Source organism: Ornithodoros turicata, unplaced genomic scaffold (genome assembly GCF_037126465.1).
Source record: "Ornithodoros turicata isolate Travis unplaced genomic scaffold, ASM3712646v1 ctg00000960.1, whole genome shotgun sequence".
Classification (NCBI taxonomy): Eukaryota; Metazoa; Arthropoda; class Arachnida; order Ixodida; family Argasidae; genus Ornithodoros; species Ornithodoros turicata.
Genome location: NW_026999428.1, coordinates 402,264 through 425,420, shown reverse-complemented (window position 1 = coordinate 425,420; position 23,157 = coordinate 402,264). Strand labels below are relative to the sequence as shown.

General features: G+C 44.7%; 1 protein-coding gene and 2 long non-coding RNA genes across 3 annotated transcripts; 2 read left to right on the top strand and 1 right to left on the bottom strand.

Annotated features, from left to right (window-relative positions):
- Positions 1-1,845: 1,845 nt before the first annotated feature.
- Positions 1,846-5,909, bottom strand: LOC135375964 (uncharacterized). The gene is made up of 2 exons (XR_010417456.1): positions 2,454-5,909; positions 1,846-2,044 (listed from the first exon to the last, which is right to left on the bottom strand). It is a non-coding gene; the product is annotated as an uncharacterized LOC135375964 (long non-coding RNA).
- A 3,379-nt stretch (positions 5,910-9,288) lies between these two features.
- LOC135375967 (uncharacterized) lies at positions 9,289-15,238 on the top strand. The gene is made up of 2 exons (XR_010417458.1): positions 9,289-14,630; positions 15,040-15,238. It is a non-coding gene; the product is annotated as an uncharacterized LOC135375967 (long non-coding RNA).
- Positions 15,239-22,169: 6,931 nt separating this feature from the next.
- Positions 22,170-22,490, top strand: LOC135375959 (Y-box factor homolog). The gene has a single exon (XM_064608589.1). It carries the CDS (start codon positions 22,170-22,172, stop codon positions 22,488-22,490), a length of 321 nt encoding a protein of 106 aa, XP_064464659.1.
- The last annotated feature ends 667 nt before the right edge of the window (positions 22,491-23,157 follow it).

Below are 23,157 nucleotides of genomic sequence, written 5' to 3'. Positions count from 1 at the left end.
CCGAATAAAGGAAGGTATCTTTACAATAATGAGTTACCCCAACACTGATCCTTGTTGTTATTATTAGAGCATGAATCAATGTGCACTAAACACTGCCAAAATATGCGTGCAACTATGCACTGAAAATCTTCGAAATATGCAGTAAAAATCCTTAATACGTGCACTGTTTTGCATTGTTTGTGGTACAAACGTAATGCACCAAGATCCTATTTTTTTTAAGTTAGTATTTTGTTAGGGATAATATGGTAAAATAAAGCCACATTCATTCTGCAGAACACAGCAAATGATACTTGCGCCACAGATATAAATCATGGAGCTAAGGCGTTTGTGATTGATAAACTAGCGTAAACGCAGTCTAGGTGATGGACGAAACCCGTGACGAAACAAGCTTGAGCATGAGCAACATGAACATACGTATACATTCGTGTAAATCTGTGCTCAGGTTATTATTATCCAGCAATGAAGACAGTGGGCAAACAAACCTCTAGGTCCACACGTTTACTGGTCAAGGCATAGGGGGGAGGGGGGTTAATTATGTTTACTAAGAAAATAAATACTTAAAGTTAGTCTGGCAAAGAGCCGGCTTGCTATGCTAAAAAAAAGAACAAAAACCGCAAAGAAGAAGAAGGAAAAGGTAAGAGAGAAAAAGAAGGAAAGAGATACTAGAACAACGTCGAATGCAGTTCACGAGCCCTGAGACTCGGAGAAAACCGAGGAGAGCAGCAGTGACAGCCCACTGGTTGGGGTGCAAGACAAGGCCAAGGAGAGCGGCAAATGAAAAGTCGTTACAGCCAATCTGGAGCAGACGGCAACGAAGGGTGTTCCTATGGTGAAAGTGTTGCTAACAATGTAGTCGTAGTCAACATGTAAGTCGTAGTTTCGGCCCGGAACTGCAGAGCACATATGGCGCACCGACAGCGAATATGTAGACGGCGTAGGGGTTAACTAAAAAAATATCCAATACCGGTGTTCACACACTCACTTGACCTCATCTTGATCATACGCAAACCATCCTGTCACTACTTGCTTACATCACACACACGTATACATGTAAATTGAGGTTTAAGTGCCACAGGATGCTGTGTTTGCAATTCCAAAAGCACTGCAGCCCTGTAAAAAACAGCATACGCTACCGTGCTATGAAAAAAAAGGCATAACTTATTCATGTCAGATGTGTAATGTGTCATCTCTGTTCATTTCGTATGTTCCCTGTCTTCGTCACTTCATGTTTCCTAACGTTTCCCAGCTTCCACAGTCTAAAGTGCTGACAGACTGCTATGGTAATGTTGCACAGCTGTGTCCTTTCCATGAAATCACTATATGTTGCAGAGTGAATTACTTGCTTGGTCTACATGCATATCATAGTACCTGCACATTTGTTTTGGTACGCAAACCTTCTCATTTACTGCACACACCCTCCAACGCTTGAACAGCCTTCACCCTATTTTGCCACTACAGTAACTTTTTATTATCTCAGTATGACGGGACAACACGGCACATTAATGATGGTGGTATCACATGTCTACGGTACGGCTTTGGTTTTATCCGATAAGCTCTGAAAACATCCACCAGTAATTTTTAAAACGAAGTTTTGTACAAAATATTGAGAATATTCTCATCCACAACGCCAAACATGCAGTAGTAAGTACTGGACTCTCATGGTGCACAACGCCCAACTGGCCTGAACACGATTTAATTGGCAATTAGAGCTAATTGGGACCCCCCACATTAATCAGCACCCTCCAGGGAGCCACCACACTAATTGGGGAAAGTCTAACTCGTGTCCAGACCAGCTGAGCGTTGTGCACCATGAGAGTCCATAAAAAATAAAAAAATAGATAGAAATAGAGTGGAGAGAAGGAGTTTAATTGAAGATCAACGGCGCCATCTTGAAGAAAGCGGTCCGGAAAGGCCGCTGACCGTCGCTGGGTGACGGAGCACAGAAGCAGGTTGCAAAGCATCGCAGCTATGACCACCAGTTCCGGACATCCTGTGACGTCAGCTGTGACGTCATCACGGCATGTCTGGGCAAGTTAGGACAGCTCTGGACATGCAAGGAGAAAAACACTCGTAATACAGAGGCTGGGAAAGCAAGAGTACGCAAACCATCAATAGCTAACAACAAAAAAAATTAGTTACACAACAAATGAGCCCACCAGAACAGGAGCGCAGAACCATGCGACTGCTCCATCCGAGAGGCAGGCAGAAACTGACTCGTAATGGTTTTTGTCCTGTATAAACCCCGCAGCTGCACCCCCTAGCGGTTACTTTCTCAACTAATCTCACAACAAAATTATTAAGAATCACGCCAGCGCTACTCCCGGTCCCAAGGCAGAAGATGATAGAAAATGGCGGGAATGCCCGGACAACAGCAACCAGCACTGGCACGAAAATCGCAAACAAAGCGGGAACAAAGTTGGCGAAATCATTAGTTACACAACAAATCACCTCACCACAGTAGGAGCGCAGACCGATGCGACTGCTCTCGTCGACAGCCAGGGATCAAGTGACGACGGAGCGAACGACCGCACGTCTTCTCCCAACGAGAGCCAGAGGTGGACTGACGTAAGCGCCACTCTACGGGTGCTACGCATGCGCGCGCTCGTAGCGCCCTCTGCGCGCTCCTACCGCCACCTGCGAGAGGCTAAGAGAGAAGAGCATTCCTGCGCCCCCTGCTGGCCGTTCTCATTGGTCGTGAGGCTAAGTGAGAAGAGCATTCGTGCGCCCCCTGCTGGCAGTTCTCATTGGTCCAGACATCATCCTATTGTCTCAGGGCTACACTGTTTTTTTTTTCCACTAATGCTCCTTTGGTCAATCTGCAGTGAAGCCACGGTATGACGTCATCATGCACCTGCGTGGCTCAAGGACGCGTGCGCTCTAGCAGGGGACCTATTATTTATTGAATCACTATCCCAAGATTATTTCCTTTATTCTTCTATAACCATTGCATAGGAAACTATTGCAGAAGAGCACCATGCATGAAAACTGATCGTAGGAATTCCAAAGTCTTACTAAATGAGACTTGCAAAAGAACAAAACATCCTAACATGTAACTCCATCAACGGCTAATAAGAGGACTAGGCACTCAACAAATCAACGCGCGCAGAACTCAGGGCAGCACTATCGTCAAGACGACAATGTTCCTTGTCAAAAAAAGACAAAATACAAAGCGTTAACAAAGGAAAGCATGCATATCGGGGCATGTCAGGACACGTCAGGACAAATTCGCACGACTGTTGGGCAACAGAGGAAAACGAACACTTGAACAGAGTGAAAAAGGCACTCACCATCATTTTTCCCGTTCACAGCATTCCCTCATTGTAAATCCGCTCGTCACAAAATCCACCTGCATCGTCGAACACCATTCACCAGTGACGAACCATACATCCACACCCCATCAGAGGCAGACAGAACCCCACCTAAGCTACGCTCTTCCACTGACGGCCAACGCCAGGATCATAATTACCGTGTCTACACCCGTCAGTGTCCAAGAGAGAAGTGAATCCTTGCGCCCCCTGCAGGCCAGCCTCATTGGTCGTGTCGGCATCCTATTGTCTCAGGGCTACACAGTTTTTTTTCCACTAATGCTCCTCTAGACAAGGTCAACCTGAAACAATAGTCTCTCGGTATGCGGTCATCATGCAGGTGCGTGGCTCAAGGACGCGTACGCTCTAGACAGGGCACCTGTTATTTATTGAATCACTATCCCTAGATTATTTCCTTTATTCTACTATAATGATTGCGTAGGGAACTATTGCAGAAGAGCACCATAGAAAAGAGGAGATTATAGCATTTCATTCCCAAAGTCTTACTGTACAGGGAAAAAATGGTGCAGCAAGACATGCTCATCCCACCCGAGAGCCAGGTAGATAATTGAATAATGATGCTTTGTTCCTCCTGAATAAAGTCACACACCTGTCCCCCTCGCGGTTACTCTCTGAACTAAATGAGTCGCAAAAGTATTAAGAATAGCACTATTCCCATTCAAGGCAGCACTATCGTCAAGAATATTGCTTGTACAAAAAGAAAAAAACTACATGTAGAAGGAAAGCATGTCAGAACAAGCCCAGGCATGTCAGCGCATGTTTGTCAGACAACAAGGGGGAAAAAGCGAAAAGGAACAAAGAAGGAAACCAGCATCAAACTATTTCCAAGCACACGCACTCCTCTTGTTCAAAAACAGTGCTCATCATAAATCTGTCCAGGGGAATACACACCATTTTGCTACACTTTTTTCAGTAACAGTCAACGCATTGCTACAGACTGCGTGACATCATCACATCCTGTCTGAAGAAGACACCGGCAAAGACTCCTATTAATTATTGAATCGCAAGATTATTTCCTTTGTCCTACTCTGAATGACATTGATTCTCTCATTAAAATTCAACAAAAAAGCACCCTGCATATTAACGATTTTCACCCCAAAGGCTCATCATGGTCATTAGAATTACAGTAAACTACCACTGCTCTTTTAAAATAATAAGTGAGACCACTCAACATCACCTCCAGTTCCATTCGCGCACGCCAAAGCACAAGACAGAACGCCTTTACGGGAACATGATGGCATTCTTACCATATTAATGATTTTATACCTTGCATTGCAGTTTAGAAACACTACTACAAAACTATAATTTTAGAAGCTCATTAAAATTCTACTTTCTATGGAAACTATAATTGCCCTATTACTTGAATCGCTATTAATGAAGCGCTCCAATTTTTTCTCTCTTCCCATTTCAGCCTTGTCATGCAGTGAAGCAGACTCACATACAAAATCATTAATTTACACTGAGGGTGCCGTGAATTCAGGAATTCCTATCCTGTGCTCAAATGCAAGCATTTCTTCACGGATACCTTTAACAGCTGACTTCCTCAACATACCGAGCTCCTAACAACATCTAACAGACAATCAGAGAAACCCTCTTCTCAGCTGCACCATGCGACTTTCTTCTGCGTAAAATCGGTGATTTGGGGAAGAGAGCAGCGAAAAATTGCGCGCACTTGTGCTTGACTTAAAAAACCTGAAGCATATGCCAATAAACCAAGAAAAAGACACTCATGTCTGGTATCTGATAGTGCCACATACACAGACGCATTGTCGCAAAGAAAGCACAGGACAGGGATACACAAATTTCCTTAGGTGAGCAGGGAAAAGGCTTAAGACCTCAGGAATAATAGCAGAGTCACTGGACATCGCTACGCGGCTAACACAAATAACAAGATAATAGCGGCGGGTAAAATTGCAACACTGCTAAACAAGACCCAACATGCCATCATGACGTCGCAAACCAGGAAAAAGAAGCACGCGCGCACACACAGCAGCTCAGGAATGCACAAGGAGAGGTGCTTTATAGGAATTTCTACTCCACACACTCAGATACCAGCATTTCTGCACAAATACCTATAACGGCTGACTTCCTCAACATATCGAGGAAAGCGAATACTGACACTCAACATATAACAAAAAACAAACAAATTCCATTCTCATGAACTCTCCTCTGCCGAGCGGCTTTCTCCTGCTCTACCTGGATGCTGACTGTTTCCCCTCATCTACATTCTGAGTAAAAGCAGTGAAAGGAGAAAAGAACCGCGAAAAACTACACGCTTTTGTGCTCCAATAGCTGTAACTGCAAGAAACCGTAGCACACGCCAATAAACTGAGAAAAAGGCACCCATTTCTGCCACCAGATAATTCTTGCATAATGCCACATACACAGCCGCATTACCCTTGCGTAAAGAAAGCACAGGGCAGGGATACACAAATTTCCTTAGGTGAGCAGGGAAAAGGCTTAAGACCTCAGGTAACCTCACATCGCCACGCGGCTAGCACAACATGACACCAACAACATACTAGCAGCGGGAAGAATTGCAACACTGCTAAACAAGTCCAGACATGCCACGAGAACGTCACAAATCAGGAAAAAAGCACACGCACGCACGCACGCACGCACAGAGTACAACGCATTAAACACGCGGTGCGCTCAGGAATAATCGTAGCGTTACCGCACGTCGCTACAAAGCTCAACGTCTAACCCAAGACGACAGCAACAAGATATTAGCGAAGAGTAAAAATTGCAACACTACTGAACAAGTCCAGACATGCGACATCGCATACAAAACACTGCTCATCGGGGAAAAGGCCTAAGCCTGCGGCGGATCATCATAGAGCATACACAACTTCATTTTTCTATTTTGCGTAAACTAAACGCGGTCTGCTTGGAAAACGACGTACAAATTTTCTTAGGGAGCAGAGAAATATAGAAATTTCTACTCCGTGCTCAGATACCAGCATTTCTGCTCAAAAACCTTCAAAATTAAGCACTGCTTACTTCGTCAAGATATCGAACACCCTACAAAATCAAACAAACAACCCCACTTCCACTGGTAGAACACTATTCAGCTTTTACGCAGGAGGCTTTCTTCTACATAAAAAGTAGAGAAAATAAGAAAAGAGCAGCGAAATATTGCACGCACTTTTGCTCGCATAGCTATAAGAGAAAAAAATAAATAAAAGAACGACGCACACGCTAATAAACTGTGACAAAGACACCCATTTCTGCTATCAGATAATTATTGCATAATGCTAAATACTCATTTGCATTGGCCCTGCGTGAAGAAAGCACAGGACAGGGATACACAATCTATCTTAAGCGAGCACGGAAAGTCACTTCTACTCGAACAGCTTAATACCATAAAGTCTGAATTTTTGCAAAGAAAATAAAGCCTGAACAGCGCTACGAAGGTGACAGACACATACTAACAAACAAACAAACACTTCTTCGAGTCTGTACTATCTTTTAAAAAATAACGAAAGCACACATTAAAAAAATCAAATCGGCTAGGCAGCCTACCAGACGTTGTGCCTTAAAGTTGGCTGCACGCAATGCGCGGAAGCATGCTGTGAAGCCTACTTGCGGTTTTGCTGGATGCACATGAAGTCCGATTCCAATTGGAAATCGCGCTAAGGACGTGCCAAACGTGGAATTTTCGCAAGATTAATCCCAATACCTGGAATTCTGTTCAATTTAGCGGGAATGCTGGCGCTTGTGCTCCATTATTCGAAATTTTCGAATATTCGAATTTCTCGATTATCAAATTTTCGAATACGAATAGGGTTGGAATATCAACAATATTCGAACAATATTCGAAATTTCGAATATTCGCACACCTCTAGTGAATACTGACACTCAACGATATATAACAAAAAACAAACAAATTCCATTCTCATGAACTCTCCTCTACCGAGCGGCTTTCTCCTGCTCTACCTGGATGCTGACTTTTTCCCCCCTCACCTACATTCTGAGTAAAAGCAGTGACAGAAGAAAAGAACCGCGAAAAATTACACGCATTTGTGTCACAGGACAGGGATACACAAATTTGCTTAAGTGAGCAGGGAAAAGGCTTAAGTCGTACCGCTCAGGAATAATCGGAGAATCACCGCTAATCGCTACGCGGCTAGCGCTTGAACAGCGCTACGAACGCGACAGATACATACTAACTAACTAACAAACAAACAAACAAACACTTCTATTCATTTCTATTGATAAAGGCGTAAACCACACTACAAGAACAAAGCACGCTGCTTCAGGAAAGCGTATCAAATGCATCGCAACAGGACCGGCTCTCATAAAATAGCCTGCCCAAAACGAAGACTTCACCAGGTTCGCGAGGTAATTCCATTAAAAACGCTCTCGGTCTATCCTACAGATAGCAATGCAAGCGCTGCTACCCTTATTTTTTAAGCCACTATTCCACGCAATAGTACATAAATGTATCACTCGTGTCACATGAACAGGCACACACAAAGAACTTACTTGTCAAGTGGGATCCCTGGTTCAGGAAAGCGCGCGCGCCCGCGCGCACACATACGCAGACGCACACTCACATTTTCACACTCACAAACACAAAGTCTATTCTCACAACCACATAAATCCATATTATTCCTCAGGTCAATAATTATCCTACCATCGTCAAAAGATGGCTCACTCTTGTATGCGATCGCAAAGCGATAGGTCCTCGTTCCGGATGTAATAGGATATCGCCACTCGGCCGACGCGAACCAAAAAAGAAAGAAAGGAATGCGCGTTCGCTATACCTCCACAAAGAAAATGGTGCCGTGCTTCTACGCAGCGCTCATCATACAGGAGTGAATTGTCTTCTTCGTTTTCCTTTTATTTTCTTGCACCCATATATTTTGCAAGAATACTATAGAGCAGAACGGACAAATGTGAACATCATTCGCTACACACTGTAGCTCTCATCATTTTTAAACCAAACCACTTAACATGTGTTCATAGGTCTTCACTAAATAGGTGAGCCGATAATGACTCAAAATGAAATGAAATCAAATAAAATAATCATTCCAGCATCGCTGGCTGCAAGCTTGGGTACCCTGCTTGGGTCTGCTGGCGCTGGAATAAAAGATTTATCGCGAGGGTACTACAATGGTGAGCTCTGCTGCTGTTTAAGTGATAAAACAGTGCTCCCGAACCGCGCCCCACGCGAGCCGCGCGCGGACCCGTTCTCGGGACGCGACGCGCGCGATTCCCCGTGCGAGCGCAACGCGGGCCTCGCGGTTTGGACGCGCGCGATCCCTTTCCCCGAGCAGGCGCACTGTTTTATCACTTAAACAGCAGCAGAGCTCACCATTGTAGTACCCTCGCGATAAATCTTTTATTCCAGCGCCAGCAGACCCAAGCAGGGTACCCAAGCTTGCAGCCAGCGATGCTGGAATGATTATTTTATTTGATTTCATTTCATTTTGAGTCATTATCGGCTCACCTATTTAGTGAAGACCTATGAACACATGTTAAGTGGTTTGGTTTAAAAATGATGAGAGCTACAGTGTGTAGCGAATGATGTTCACATTTGTCCGTTCTGCTCTATAGTATTCTTGCAAAATATATGGGTGCAAGAAAATAAAAGGAAAACGAAGAAGACAATTCACTCCTGTATGATGAGCGCTGCGTAGAAGCACGGCACCATTTTCTTTGTGGAGGTATAGCGAACGCGCATTCCTTTCTTTCTTTTTTGGTTCGCGTCGGCCGAGTGGCGATATCCTATTACATCCGGAACGAGGACCTATCGCTTTGCGATCGCATACAAGAGTGAGCCATCTTTTGACGATGGTAGGATAATTATTGACCTGAGGAATAATATGGATTTATGTGGTTGTGAGAATAGACTTTGTGTTTGTGAGTGTGAAAATGTGAGTGTGCGTCTGCGTATGTGTGCGCGCGGGCGCGCGCGCTTTCCTGAACCAGGGATCCCACTTGACTAGTAAGTTCTTTGTGTGTGCCTGTTCATGTGACACGAGTGATACATTTATGTACTATTGCGTGGAATAGTGGCTTAAAAAATAAGGGTAGCAGCGCTTGCATTGCTATCTGTAGGATAGACCGAGAGCGTTTTTAATGGAATTACCTCGCGAACCTGGTGAAGTCTTCGTTTTGGGCAGGCTATTTTATGAGAGCCGGTCCTGTTGCGATGCATTTGATACGCTTTCCTGAAGCAGCGTGCTTTGTTCTTGTAGTGTGGTTTACGCCTTTATCAATAGAAATGAATAGAAGTGTTTGTTTGTTTGTTTGTTAGTTAGTTAGTATGTATCTGTCGCGTTCGTAGCGCTGTTCAAGCGCTAGCCGCGTAGCGATTAGCGGTGATTCTCCGATTATTCCTGAGCGGTACGACTTAAGCCTTTTCCCTGCTCACTTAAGCAAATTTGTGTATCCCTGTCCTGTGACACAAATGCGTGTAATTTTTCGCGGTTCTTTTCTTCTGTCACTGCTTTTACTCAGAATGTAGGTGAGGGGGGAAAAAGTCAGCATCCAGGTAGAGCAGGAGAAAGCCGCTCGGTAGAGGAGAGTTCATGAGAATGGAATTTGTTTGTTTTTTGTTATATATCGTTGAGTGTCAGTATTCACTAGAGGTGTGCGAATATTCGAAATTTCGAATATTGTTCGAATATTGTTGATATTCCAACCCTATTCGTATTCGAAAATTTGATAATCGAGAAATTCGAATATTCGAAAATTTCGAATAATGGAGCACAAGCGCCAGCATTCCCGCTAAATTGAACAGAATTCCAGGTATTGGGATTAATCTTGCGAAAATTCCACGTTTGGCACGTCCTTAGCGCGATTTCCAATTGGAATCGGACTTCATGTGCATCCAGCAAAACCGCAAGTAGGCTTCACAGCATGCTTCCGCGCATTGCGTGCAGCCAACTTTAAGGCACAACGTCTGGTAGGCTGCCTAGCCGATTTGATTTTTTTAATGTGTGCTTTCGTTATTTTTTAAAAGATAGTACAGACTCGAAGAAGTGTTTGTTTGTTTGTTAGTATGTGTCTGTCACCTTCGTAGCGCTGTTCAGGCTTTATTTTCTTTGCAAAAATTCAGACTTTATGGTATTAAGCTGTTCGAGTAGAAGTGACTTTCCGTGCTCGCTTAAGATAGATTGTGTATCCCTGTCCTGTGCTTTCTTCACGCAGGGCCAATGCAAATGAGTATTTAGCATTATGCAATAATTATCTGATAGCAGAAATGGGTGTCTTTGTCACAGTTTATTAGCGTGTGCGTCGTTCTTTTATTTATTTTTTTCTCTTATAGCTATGCGAGCAAAAGTGCGTGCAATATTTCGCTGCTCTTTTCTTATTTTCTCTACTTTTTATGTAGAAGAAAGCCTCCTGCGTAAAAGCTGAATAGTGTTCTACCAGTGGAAGTGGGGTTGTTTGTTTGATTTTGTAGGGTGTTCGATATCTTGACGAAGTAAGCAGTGCTTAATTTTGAAGGTTTTTGAGCAGAAATGCTGGTATCTGAGCACGGAGTAGAAATTTCTATATTTCTCTGCTCCCTAAGAAAATTTGTACGTCGTTTTCCAAGCAGACCGCGTTTAGTTTACGCAAAATAGAAAAATGAAGTTGTGTATGCTCTATGATGATCCGCCGCAGGCTTAGGCCTTTTCCCCGATGAGCAGTGTTTTGTATGCGATGTCGCATGTCTGGACTTGTTCAGTAGTGTTGCAATTTTTACTCTTCGCTAATATCTTGTTGCTGTCGTCTTGGGTTAGACGTTGAGCTTTGTAGCGACGTGCGGTAACGCTACGATTATTCCTGAGCGCACCGCGTGTTTAATGCGTTGTACTCTGTGCGTGCGTGCGTGCGTGTGCTTTTTTCCTGATTTGTGACGTTCTCGTGGCATGTCTGGACTTGTTTAGCAGTGTTGCAATTCTTCCCGCTGCTAGTATGTTGTTGGTGTCATGTTGTGCTAGCCGCGTGGCGATGTGAGGTTACCTGAGGTCTTAAGCCTTTTCCCTGCTCACCTAAGGAAATTTGTGTATCCCTGCCCTGTGCTTTCTTTACGCAAGGGTAATGCGGCTGTGTATGTGGCATTATGCAAGAATTATCTGGTGGCAGAAATGGGTGTCTTTTTCTCAGTTTATTGGCGTGTGCTACGGTTTCTTGCAGTTACAGCTATTGGAGCACAAAAGCGTGTAGTTTTTCGCGGTTCTTTTCTCCTTTCACTGCTTTTACTCAGAATGTAGATGAGGGGAAACAGCCAGCATCCAGGTAGAGCAGGAGAAAGCCGCTCGGCAGAGGAGAGTTCATGAGAATGGAATTTGTTTGTTTTTTGTTATATGTTGAGTGTCAGTATTCGCTTTCCTCGATATGTTGAGGAAGTCAGCCGTTATAGGTATTTGTGCAGAAATGCTGGTATCTGAGTGTGTGGAGTAGAAATTCCTATAAAGCACCTCTCCTTGTGCATTCCTGAGCTGCTGTGTGTGCGCGCGTGCTTCTTTTTCCTGGTTTGCGACGTCATGATGGCATGTTGGGTCTTGTTTAGCAGTGTTGCAATTTTACCCGCCGCTATTATCTTGTTATTTGTGTTAGCCGCGTAGCGATGTCCAGTGACTCTGCTATTATTCCTGAGGTCTTAAGCCTTTTCCCTGCTCACCTAAGGAAATTTGTGTATCCCTGTCCTGTGCTTTCTTTGCGACAATGCGTCTGTGTATGTGGCACTATCAGATACCAGACATGAGTGTCTTTTTCTTGGTTTATTGGCATATGCTTCAGGTTTTTTAAGTCAAGCACAAGTGCGCGCAATTTTTCGCTGCTCTCTTCCCCAAATCACCGATTTTACGCAGAAGAAAGTCGCATGGTGCAGCTGAGAAGAGGGTTTCTCTGATTGTCTGTTAGATGTTGTTAGGAGCTCGGTATGTTGAGGAAGTCAGCTGTTAAAGGTATCCGTGAAGAAATGCTTGCATTTGAGCACAGGATAGGAATTCCTGAATTCACGGCACCCTCAGTGTAAATTAATGATTTTGTATGTGAGTCTGCTTCACTGCATGACAAGGCTGAAATGGGAAGAGAGAAAAAATTGGAGCGCTTCATTAATAGCGATTCAAGTAATAGGGCAATTATAGTTTCCATAGAAAGTAGAATTTTAATGAGCTTCTAAAATTATAGTTTTGTAGTAGTGTTTCTAAACTGCAATGCAAGGTATAAAATCATTAATATGGTAAGAATGCCATCATGTTCCCGTAAAGGCGTTCTGTCTTGTGCTTTGGCGTGCGCGAATGGAACTGGAGGTGATGTTGAGTGGTCTCACTTATTATTTTAAAAGAGCAGTGGTAGTTTACTGTAATTCTAATGACCATGATGAGCCTTTGGGGTGAAAATCGTTAATATGCAGGGTGCTTTTTTGTTGAATTTTAATGAGAGAATCAATGTCATTCAGAGTAGGACAAAGGAAATAATCTTGCGATTCAATAATTAATAGGAGTCTTTGCCGGTGTCTTCTTCAGACAGGATGTGATGATGTCACGCAGTCTGTAGCAATGCGTTGACTGTTACTGAAAAAAGTGTAGCAAAATGGTGTGTATTCCCCTGGACAGATTTATGATGAGCACTGTTTTTGAACAAGAGGAGTGCGTGTGCTTGGAAATAGTTTGATGCTGGTTTCCTTCTTTGTTCCTTTTCGCTTTTTCCCCCTTGTTGTCTGACAAACATGCGCTGACATGCCTGGGCTTGTTCTGACATGCTTTCCTTCTACATGTAGTTTTTTTCTTTTTGTACAAGCAATATTCTTGACGATAGTGCTGCCTTGAATGGGAATAGTGCTATTCTTAATACTTTTGCGATTCATTTAGTTCAGAGAGTAACCGCGAGGGGGACAGGTGTGTGACTTTATTCAGGAGGAACAAAGCATCATTATTCAATTATCTACCTGGCTCTCGGGTGGGATGAGCATGTCTTGCTGCACCATTTTTTCCCTGTACAGTAAGACTTTGGGAATGAAATGCTATAATCTCCTCTTTTCTATGGTGCTCTTCTGCAATAGTTCCCTACGCAATCATTATAGTAGAATAAAGGAAATAATCTAGGGATAGTGATTCAATAAATAACAGGTGCCCTGTCTAGAGCGTACGCGTCCTTGAGCCACGCACCTGCATGATGACCGCATACCGAGAGACTATTGTTTCAGGTTGACCTTGTCTAGAGGAGCATTAGTGGAAAAAAAACTGTGTAGCCCTGAGACAATAGGATGCCGACACGACCAATGAGGCTGGCCTGCAGGGGGCGCAAGGATTCACTTCTCTCTTGGACACTGACGGGTGTAGACACGGTAATTATGATCCTGGCGTTGGCCGTCAGTGGAAGAGCGTAGCTTAGGTGGGGTTCTGTCTGCCTCTGATGGGGTGTGGATGTATGGTTCGTCACTGGTGAATGGTGTTCGACGATGCAGGTGGATTTTGTGACGAGCGGATTTACAATGAGGGAATGCTGTGAACGGGAAAAATGATGGTGAGTGCCTTTTTCACTCTGTTCAAGTGTTCGTTTTCCTCTGTTGCCCAACAGTCGTGCGAATTTGTCCTGACGTGTCCTGACATGCCCCGATATGCGTGCTTTCCTTTGTTAACGCTTTGTATTTTGTCTTTTTTTGACAAGGAACATTGTCGTCTTGACGATAGTGCTGCCCTGAGTTCTGCGCGCGTTGATTTGTTGAGTGCCTAGTCCTCTTATTAGCCGTTGATGGAGTTACATGTTAGGATGTTTTGTTCTTTTGCAAGTCTCATTTAGTAAGACTTTGGAATTCCTACGATCAGTTTTCATGCATGGTGCTCTTCTGCAATAGTTTCCTATGCAATGGTTATAGAAGAATAAAGGAAATAATCTTGGGATAGTGATTCAATAAATAATAGGTCCCCTGCTAGAGCGCACGCGTCCTTGAGCCACGCAGGTGCATGATGACGTCATACCGTGGCTTCACTGCAGATTGACCAAAGGAGCATTAGTGGAAAAAAAAAACAGTGTAGCCCTGAGACAATAGGATGATGTCTGGACCAATGAGAACTGCCAGCAGGGGGCGCAGGAATGCTCTTCTCACTTAGCCTCACGACCAATGAGAACGGCCAGCAGGGGGCGCAGGAATGCTCTTCTCTCTTAGCCTCTCGCAGGTGGCGGTAGGAGCGCGCAGAGGGCGCTACGAGCGCGCGCATGCGTAGCACCCGTAGAGTGGCGCTTACGTCAGTCCACCTCTGGCTCTCGTTGGGAGAAGACGTGCGGTCGTTCGCTCCGTCGTCACTTGATCCCTGGCTGTCGACGAGAGCAGTCGCATCGGTCTGCGCTCCTACTGTGGTGAGGTGATTTGTTGTGTAACTAATGATTTCGCCAACTTTGTTCCCGCTTTGTCTGCGATTTTCGTGCCAGTGCTGGTTGCTGTTGTCCGGGCATTCCCGCCATTTTCTATCATCTTCTGCCTTGGGACCGGGAGTAGCGCTGGCGTGATTCTTAATAATTTTGTTGTGAGATTAGTTGAGAAAGTAACCGCTAGGGGGTGCAGCTGCGGGGTTTATACAGGACAAAAACCATTACGAGTCAGTTTCTGCCTGCCTCTCGGATGGAGCAGTCGCATGGTTCTGCGCTCCTGTTCTGGTGGGCTCATTTGTTGTGTAACTAATTTTTTTTGTTGTTAGCTATTGATGGTTTGCGTACTCTTGCTTTCCCAGCCTCTGTATTACGAGTGTTTTTCTCCTTGCATGTCCAGAGCTGTCCTAACTTGCCCAGACATGCCGTGATGACGTCACAGCTGACGTCACAGGATGTCCGGAACTGGTGGTCATAGCTGCGATGCTTTGCAACCTGCTTCTGTGCTCCGTCACCCAGCGACGGTCAGCGGCCTTTCCGGACCGCTTTCTTCAAGATGGCGCCGTTGATCTTCAATTAAACTCCTTCTCTCCACTCTATTTCTATCTATTTTTTTATTTTTTATGGACTCTCATGGTGCACAACGCTCAGCTGGTCTGGACACGAGTTAGACTTTCCCCAATTAGTGTGGTGGCTCCCTGGAGGGTGCTGATTAATGTGGGGGGTCCCAATTAGCTCTAATTGCCAATTAAATCGTGTTCAGGCCAGTTGGGCGTTGTGCACCATGAGAGTCCAGTACTTACTACTACATGCCATGCCAAAAGTCATGTCTTGGCTGTTGTAAAAGGCCACAAAGGGACCGTGATGAATTTGTACAGCATTATGGCTTTCAGCAAATTGTCTTGCCAGGGAGCTTCAGGACATCTAATGAGAGTAGGCCATTGTTGCACGAGCAAGCGTGAATATAAAACGTTGTCCAGTGTCCGATGCTAATATTAGGCATTTACCAAACTGAGGTAATCAAATATAAGTACAGGTCTCAGATTACCAACACTAACTTCTAACTTGTCTAGTAGATACTGCGCTTCAGTGTAAATGGGTATTTTACATATTGTGCTGCCAACGTGCAATGTCAATGTGCACACGAAAAAGTTGCATGCTGCATTACAAAAGTGTGGTGCACACGCTCATTTTTTGTTTAATATTTGCTTCTGATTTATCTGATGAACTTCAGCAATTGCGACCGTTTGCCCCGCTTCCTGGTCATGTAACCAAATTGTGTTTTGTGTATATCAGGGCACTAAAGGTAATCTGCAGGCTCTTCGAAACGTATCCGTACACACTTCACTGTTGTGTTTACGTCACTACGTACAGAGGGGCGGGGGGGGGAATTTATTGGCAGAAAAAAGGAAAAATCTGATGTAACTGATCTTTCGCCTTTTACGTACAGACTTTAGTCTTGCTGTTTTTGCAGGTACGCCATGACCACGTCATAATTCGACGACGGTTTATTTCTTTAATAATTGAATTCCAACGTTCCTCATCAACCTCACAGAGAGTGGTCACTATAAATAATTGCAGTAAAGAACGTTACGACGCGATTGACACACGCACACACTTATTGCTACACAGTCCATCGAAGGTGCTTAAACACAACAAAGCTTTAACCTAAATTCGGTTTTTCACTGTTCACGTTATGTTTCTCAAAATAATGTGAACGACAATGGGCATTCATGCCATCGCAAACCGGAGACACGAAGCAGCAGCACAACGTCACTATCACTAAAAACGTTGACTATCCGTGGTCTCACGTTCTCAAAAGCAAGGCACATAAATGTTCGAAGAACTTGTACATTGCTTATCGTCATCCAAAGACACCTAAACACATCTATCATTTACTTCCCACTCATTAGCCGTCCAGTAACACGCTCCGAACACAAATACAGCGGCCGCCATGACATTTCAGGGTTTTTTGCCGCCGCCGGAATACGCAGTACACCGCCGCCGGCGCGTAACTGGAGGCGGCGGTGGCGATCTGTTGTACAGGAGCGGGTTTGGAAATACGCGTCCGGGTCAGCAGTTGTCGCGACGTGAAGAAAGGAGTCGAGGACAGGCAGCAGGAAGAATAGCCAGTTTACTGGGCAAGAGCGCGACTAGAATAAACGCGGGTGGCAGAATGATGACGCGTGCCGATCAGCTTGCCGGGTCACGAGGGGCGTGGCCTAGCATCGTCAGCTACAGTCTGAAGAATCCTATCGCCCCATATGCCTCAGCAGTTGTTTAAGAACGTATCATTATATGGAACGTATCATTAATACCCGACTCAAATGTAACCTTGAAGGAAACAAATGCTTAAGAGAACAACTAGCTGGATTTCGTCGAGGGCGGTGCACAATGGGTTGCGTGACAGTCTTAGTCACATACGTTCAACAAGCAACAGCCAATAAGCGTATTGTAATAGCCGTTTAACAGATATTCGGAGGGCCTTCCAAGGCCATCCAGCCATCCAAGGGCACATACTCGCAGCCCTACTGGAGCTGGGAGTCGATGGCAAAACCATCCGATGGATTGAGAACTACCTCACCGGGAGAGCAAGCTTGATGAGAACCAGGAATGGGCATAAATACATTTTTGAGGATCTAAATGCAATATAAAGTACTTCACTGAAAGGGGTATTTAAATACTCTTCATAAATACTTTTCAACATGAGTATTTAAATGCGAAATATAAATACGGTACTGTAAACGTATTTTTATTCGCGATGTATTAATTTAAGCGAATCACGCATTCATATATTTGCGCAAATATTCGCGAGTATTTAATTTCGCGGTTCCGGGGCAGTGTTTCCTTTCGCGGGATAAACGTCAAGCTGCGTTCGCGAGTACGATTTTTCGCGATTTTTTAGCGGCCGCGCAATTCGCGAAAATTAATACATCGCGAATATTGAAATACCGTAATTGCTACCGTAAATGCTGTGAAGAAAATAATCATGATGATGATTGGGAGTTTAATGGCGCATTGACAACAAAGTGTGAAGAAAATCCGAGCGATAGACATATAAAATGGCTTGTCGCATGCGCATGCTAGCGCCAACACGGCACAATTGCGCTAAGTCTTGAATAAGAAGCTTGACAAAGCCATCTTGAAGTGGGTCTTTAGGCGTAAGGTACATTGCCATTAGTTAAAACTGGGAAAATGTGATTTTTCTAATTTCAAAAATTACTTCTATAGTCACAGTGGACACCCTGTATACTGTACCTAGGAGTATTTATGATGTATTTACAAGAATAAATAGCCGAAAACTGGTATTTGAATATAATTATAAGTACGTTTTCCATGTCTGTGTTTAAATAGAAAACGTAATTATATGTAAATATATATTGAAGAGTACTTTAGTTACCGTAATTGAAATAAATGAATTTAGTAATTTGAATAGGTTTTTAATTGTAACTGCCTATCCCTGATGAGAAGTTATAACGGAGATTCTCACCGCAACCAGGCATCGCTGGGAGTTCCTCGGGGGGGTCTCAGCCTTAACATCCAGATGGTTCAGGTATCAAGGTACTGGCCTCTACGGTACACTGCGCGGTATATGCGGATGGAATCTGCTTCTGGGCAAGTGGTGTACAGGCAAGTCACTTGAAAAGCAAGCTCCGACCGACAGCTGTATCTCCGGAGAAAACAGTGTACCTACCATTCATTGCTGAACAACTCCCAAAGTTAACACTTCAAGGGAAATCAGTCAAGCGTGTAACAAAACCCAAATTCCTCGGCATACAACTTAATGGAAATCTAACCTGGACAGACGAAATAGAACGTATAAGTATTCGGACCAAACCATATCTTAATGCCATACGTGCACTGGGAGGATACCGATCAGGAAGCACCACAGCTCTTCGCATTCTTCACAGTTCCCAGATAAGAGAAGCTCTGTCATTCAGCCGCCCCGACATATATGATCTCTCGCCCTTTTACGAGAAAGAGCTTCAGTCTGTCATCGCTCAAAGTAAGCGCACCGTCCTTGGGCTACCAGGACTGACGCGAACAAATATGGTCCTCGCAGAAGCTAGGAAACCTCCAATAAAAATTCTCCGTGACCAAGAGTCTCACAAACACATCATTCGACTGATCACCGGACATAGCTCTCATCCTGCAGTATCCAAGCTTCAACAACGATTCCGTTCAACATTACACACATGCTTTCACGACCCGGCTCAGAATCTTCCCAGACATCGAATGAAGGACTTGCACCGACCCTTTCCTCTTTGGACACTTCAGCCTGTCCCAACAGCACTATATATTCCTGGTATCAAAAACAAACAAAAATCCACCGGCATTGTTTTGAATATGTCAACAATGGCCTATCTTCACGACCTTTACTCAGAGGCTGAGGAAATGTGTACGGACGGGACATGCACCGACACCGGATCCTCTAGTGCGATACACTGTGCGTGTTCCGCGGAAGGCTACAGGCTCTCGCACAGGACCTCCTCAAAAACAAAAAAAAACAAAAAAAAAACGCAGAGCTCTACGCTATATACAAGGCATTCAAATATATCAGCACAACAGAGAAGCCCGTCTGGATAACCAGCACAGAATCGAAACGTGCCATCCAATCGCTACAATTGCCGAACAAGAACAACTCTCTAGTCTACAAGACACTGCCCATGATGATCAGTTCTCTTATGTTCAACAGTTACCGCATGCGTCGATCCCGTCGTATGAATGTGTGTATGAGTGAGCACAAATGTAAGAGTGAAAGGAGGATGAGTGAGAGAGTGTGGCTGGTTTGTCCCTGCAGATGACGCCTGTAGGGACAGATAATAATCCGGATAAATGACAAATGATAATCCCGATTAAAATAAATATATGCGGCATATCCTTTGTATTTAATTTATTCGTACTATGAATCAAAATGTCATCGCTTGTACGAATGTGCTGCGCCACCATATAATAAGATGGAGAAAGGACACACAAGAGCTGCCCCTCGACTCATTCTCCGTAGGGGCGGAAGTGTCAGCCTTCGCCTTGTCTTAGACATGAACGCCAATAACGAGTAACCACAATAACGAGGCGGTACTCTTTATCTGACGCAGACAAAGCGAGATGCGGTTGATATGTGTCATCATTGTGTTGAGCCCACGCGTGCAGTTTTATTTCGGTGTCTTCCGAATCTTACTCTTCTATTACATGGTCAGCTACGGACTCCAGGACGCGTACACAAGACGAGGACCTTCAAGTCAAGGAGTTATACGGATGAGTGATCGAGCTGCTTTCCGTTGAATGAGAGGCGCAGTCGGGACAGGAATGCGTTACGATGGAGGTTGTTGTGCGGGATGGTGAGAATCACAAAAGCGTGAGAGTAGTGCAAGCAAAAATTCCATTTGCGATTGAAAACCAAAGCTTTAAGTATGGTCAAATAATGGTTAAATATGGTCTCGGGCTTCCCTAGCAGTCACTACCTAAGAGTTTGTACGCATATTCAAGTAAGAAAAATAAAACAAATTTCCAAACTTCCAAACAAGCCGCACGAGACTACGCGAAGTGATGTGATGTGAAGTGTTGATAAGGAACTCTCGGAGCGACTAAGAACTAATAGTAGATGATGGTACGGATAGTGCGATAGGGTATTATATCTGACGGAGTGGTATCTTATTTGGGCAATGATATATTACGCTAAATACTATTGTAGAAAATTGGAGTCGACGATGACGTGTCCCGGATCATCTGCCATTTGTTCCTGGCGCCTGAGCGCGTGTTTTCTATTTCATTCTTCTACGACGGCCGACTGATTTACTAGTCTCTTCTGCGATCATCTTGACCATATCGGGCAATTAAACTTCTCTCCCTTCAGTTGAAGTTGTTAATCTCTACACGATTTTTGGTGCCGAAACCCGGGAGCCCAGGTAGGTCCTGGAACCCACTCTCTCACAGGAACCCAAGTCTTTTCCGGAACATCAGCGAAATACTCTGCAACGATGGACCGCCTTCGAAAGCTACGCGTCCCGGTTCGTTCACGAATTACGAAGCTGCCTGACGAAAGCAAGGAAATTAAGAAAGTGCAAGAGATTAAGCAAGGAAAGTGCTGAAAGTCCTCCACGTCCAGACGTCGAATTGAAGCTGTCTATCCTTACCGCGAAGGCCGCCTTAGGTATGGACAGCGAAATAGCAGCTATTGTCGACAATCAAAAGATTGATACAGAGGCGCAAGGATGCAATCAGTATCTGGAAACTATCGCTCGAGAACATTCAGTGCCAATCAACATCTCTCGCAATGCATCGTACAGTTGCCTTCAATCGCCCATGACAGGCCATTCACCTCTAACGGCACACGAGCCCCACGTCCTTCCGCTAACGCGTCACGCTTGCACAAACTTCAGATTGACTCGTTTACGGGAGAGTTATCAGCATGGACATGGTGCTGGGATTCATTTCCATTCCGGTGTGCACGAGAACTCGTCTCTGTCGGTAATCACAAAATTTCAATATCTGCGTTCGCTTGTAAAGGGAAAAGCTGAGCTGGCCATAAAGGGACTCGACTTAACTGTGGACAATTATCCGGCAGCCATCAGCCGTCTTAAAACAACAGTGCGGGAATTGGGTTCGACTCATCGCAGACCATATGGGACTTTTAAAACTCCCTCATGTAACATCCTCTGACGATGTGACTAACCTCCGTGTTCTTCATGACAATGTAAGAGTACGGATGCGAAATTTGAAGAGCTAATAAGTTCCCGAGAGCGCTTATAGCATAGTACTGATGACGGCACTGCTATGAAAACTCCCTGCAGATAAGGAGCTAGAGTATTATCGGCGTCACGGGCAACAACTATCGGGAAGTTTCAGACTGGAACTGACGCGAGGCATGTAGCGACTGATTCAGAAGAAGTTCCTCCGGCAGCCGACACCGGCACACTTGACTCCCTAATTTCTTTCTTTCGGAGGGAAATAGAGCACAGTGAGCGAATGGTGTCACGGAAAAAGGAAGCTTCATATCAGCAGGCAAACTCTTTTTCCTCTGGCCATACCTCTAAAATCGCTTCTGCCACAGCTCTCGACATCATTGCGCACTCAACAATTCGAGAGCCAAAATCCATTCCGTGTCTGCTTTGTGAATCAAAGGGCCGTTACGTCGCAAACTGCGTCACCACCTGGACCCTGGAGCAAAAGCTTGCAAAATTACGGCATGCGGGCTATTGTTCCAAGTGGAGCAAACCAAGGCATCTTGCTAAAGACTGTTGCACCGCCAAGCGACTCTCCTGTTCACACTATGCCAGTAAGCACTTATCATCGATGTGTTTCCAGAACCATCAAGAAACGCGCCCTTCAACCCTGAAAATACCCGCAATCTCAAACACTCAATGTGAAGGCACTTGCTTCATGCCATTCGCCGACGCTATACCAAAGAGTCATTTCACTGCAGTCAGCGCCTCTATTGTTCATGATTGTTCAGCCCAGTACCCAGTACCTGCTGGCTCCTCGGCAGAGATACAGCAAAGGGACCAGCATGAGACACCGAAAAAACATAGAATGAGTTACTGGATCAAGAAGCGTGTGCCCGCAGAGCACGTGCTCGGAACTGTCAAATGGTTCAACGTTAAGGACGGCTATGAATTCATCAACAGGAACAACAATTACGAGGACGTCTTCGTTCATCACACGGCCATCGCTCGCAATAAGCTACAGAGAGTAATTCACAGCTTAGGAGATGGAGAGATGGTCAAACCTGTAGTCGTTCTTGGAGAGAAAGGTGGCGACGCGCCCAACGTGACCGTGCCCGTTACAGAATCCGTTCTAGGAAATCCGTACGATGCTGACCGGCGTTGTTTTCACGGAGCCTTCTTCCCCTGACCACGTCGCTCGATGTTCCGCAGAGGGCCACCACCACAAGAGACGAAATACCTTAGCAATATCAGGCGTCTCCTACCACAGCCTTCAGGGCCGATTCAGAGTTCGTTTAGCCAAGGGTTCTACAGTCGCCTTAGAGGTCTACCACGGAACACTCTTCAAAATGACCTTCGCAAAGCGTATAAGTACGAAGACTATGACATCAAAGACGAGCGAGTAAAACGTAGGCCACCAGGAAAGTGCTCTGGCGTGTACTTTAAGCGTCAGAGCAGAAGATCAAGGAGTGAGCATGACGACGTAGAGCAGAGGCGGAGAGTTTTCATTTTCCCGGGGGGGGGGGGGCAAGGGCGCACCGTGAAGTAAGTACTCTGGCTGGGGGGGGATATGTTTATTAAGAAAAAAAAAAGAAAGGAAACGTAAGCCAGATGGATGTTGGATGGCTAGTTATTTCAAAAAAAAAGTGAAAGGGGGAAGACAAAAAAGGCAAAAAAAAAGAAAGCAAAAGAAAACAAAAAGAAGGAAAGAAAAGAAAAGAAAAATGAAAAACACAAAACTAAAGCTGAAGAATCACACACTCTGGCTTGATCCTATGATGTATGCAGAACTGGTATAGAAATAAGAGGAAGTAAGAACAGAAAAACAAAACAAAGAAGAAACAGAGAGAACGTAA

Bases quoted from the DNA above. Each gene is read 5' to 3' on its own strand.
- LOC135375959 (XM_064608589.1), top strand. From the start codon at position 22,170: ATGAGTTACTGGATCAAGAAGCGTGTGCCCGCAGAGCACGTGCTCGGA.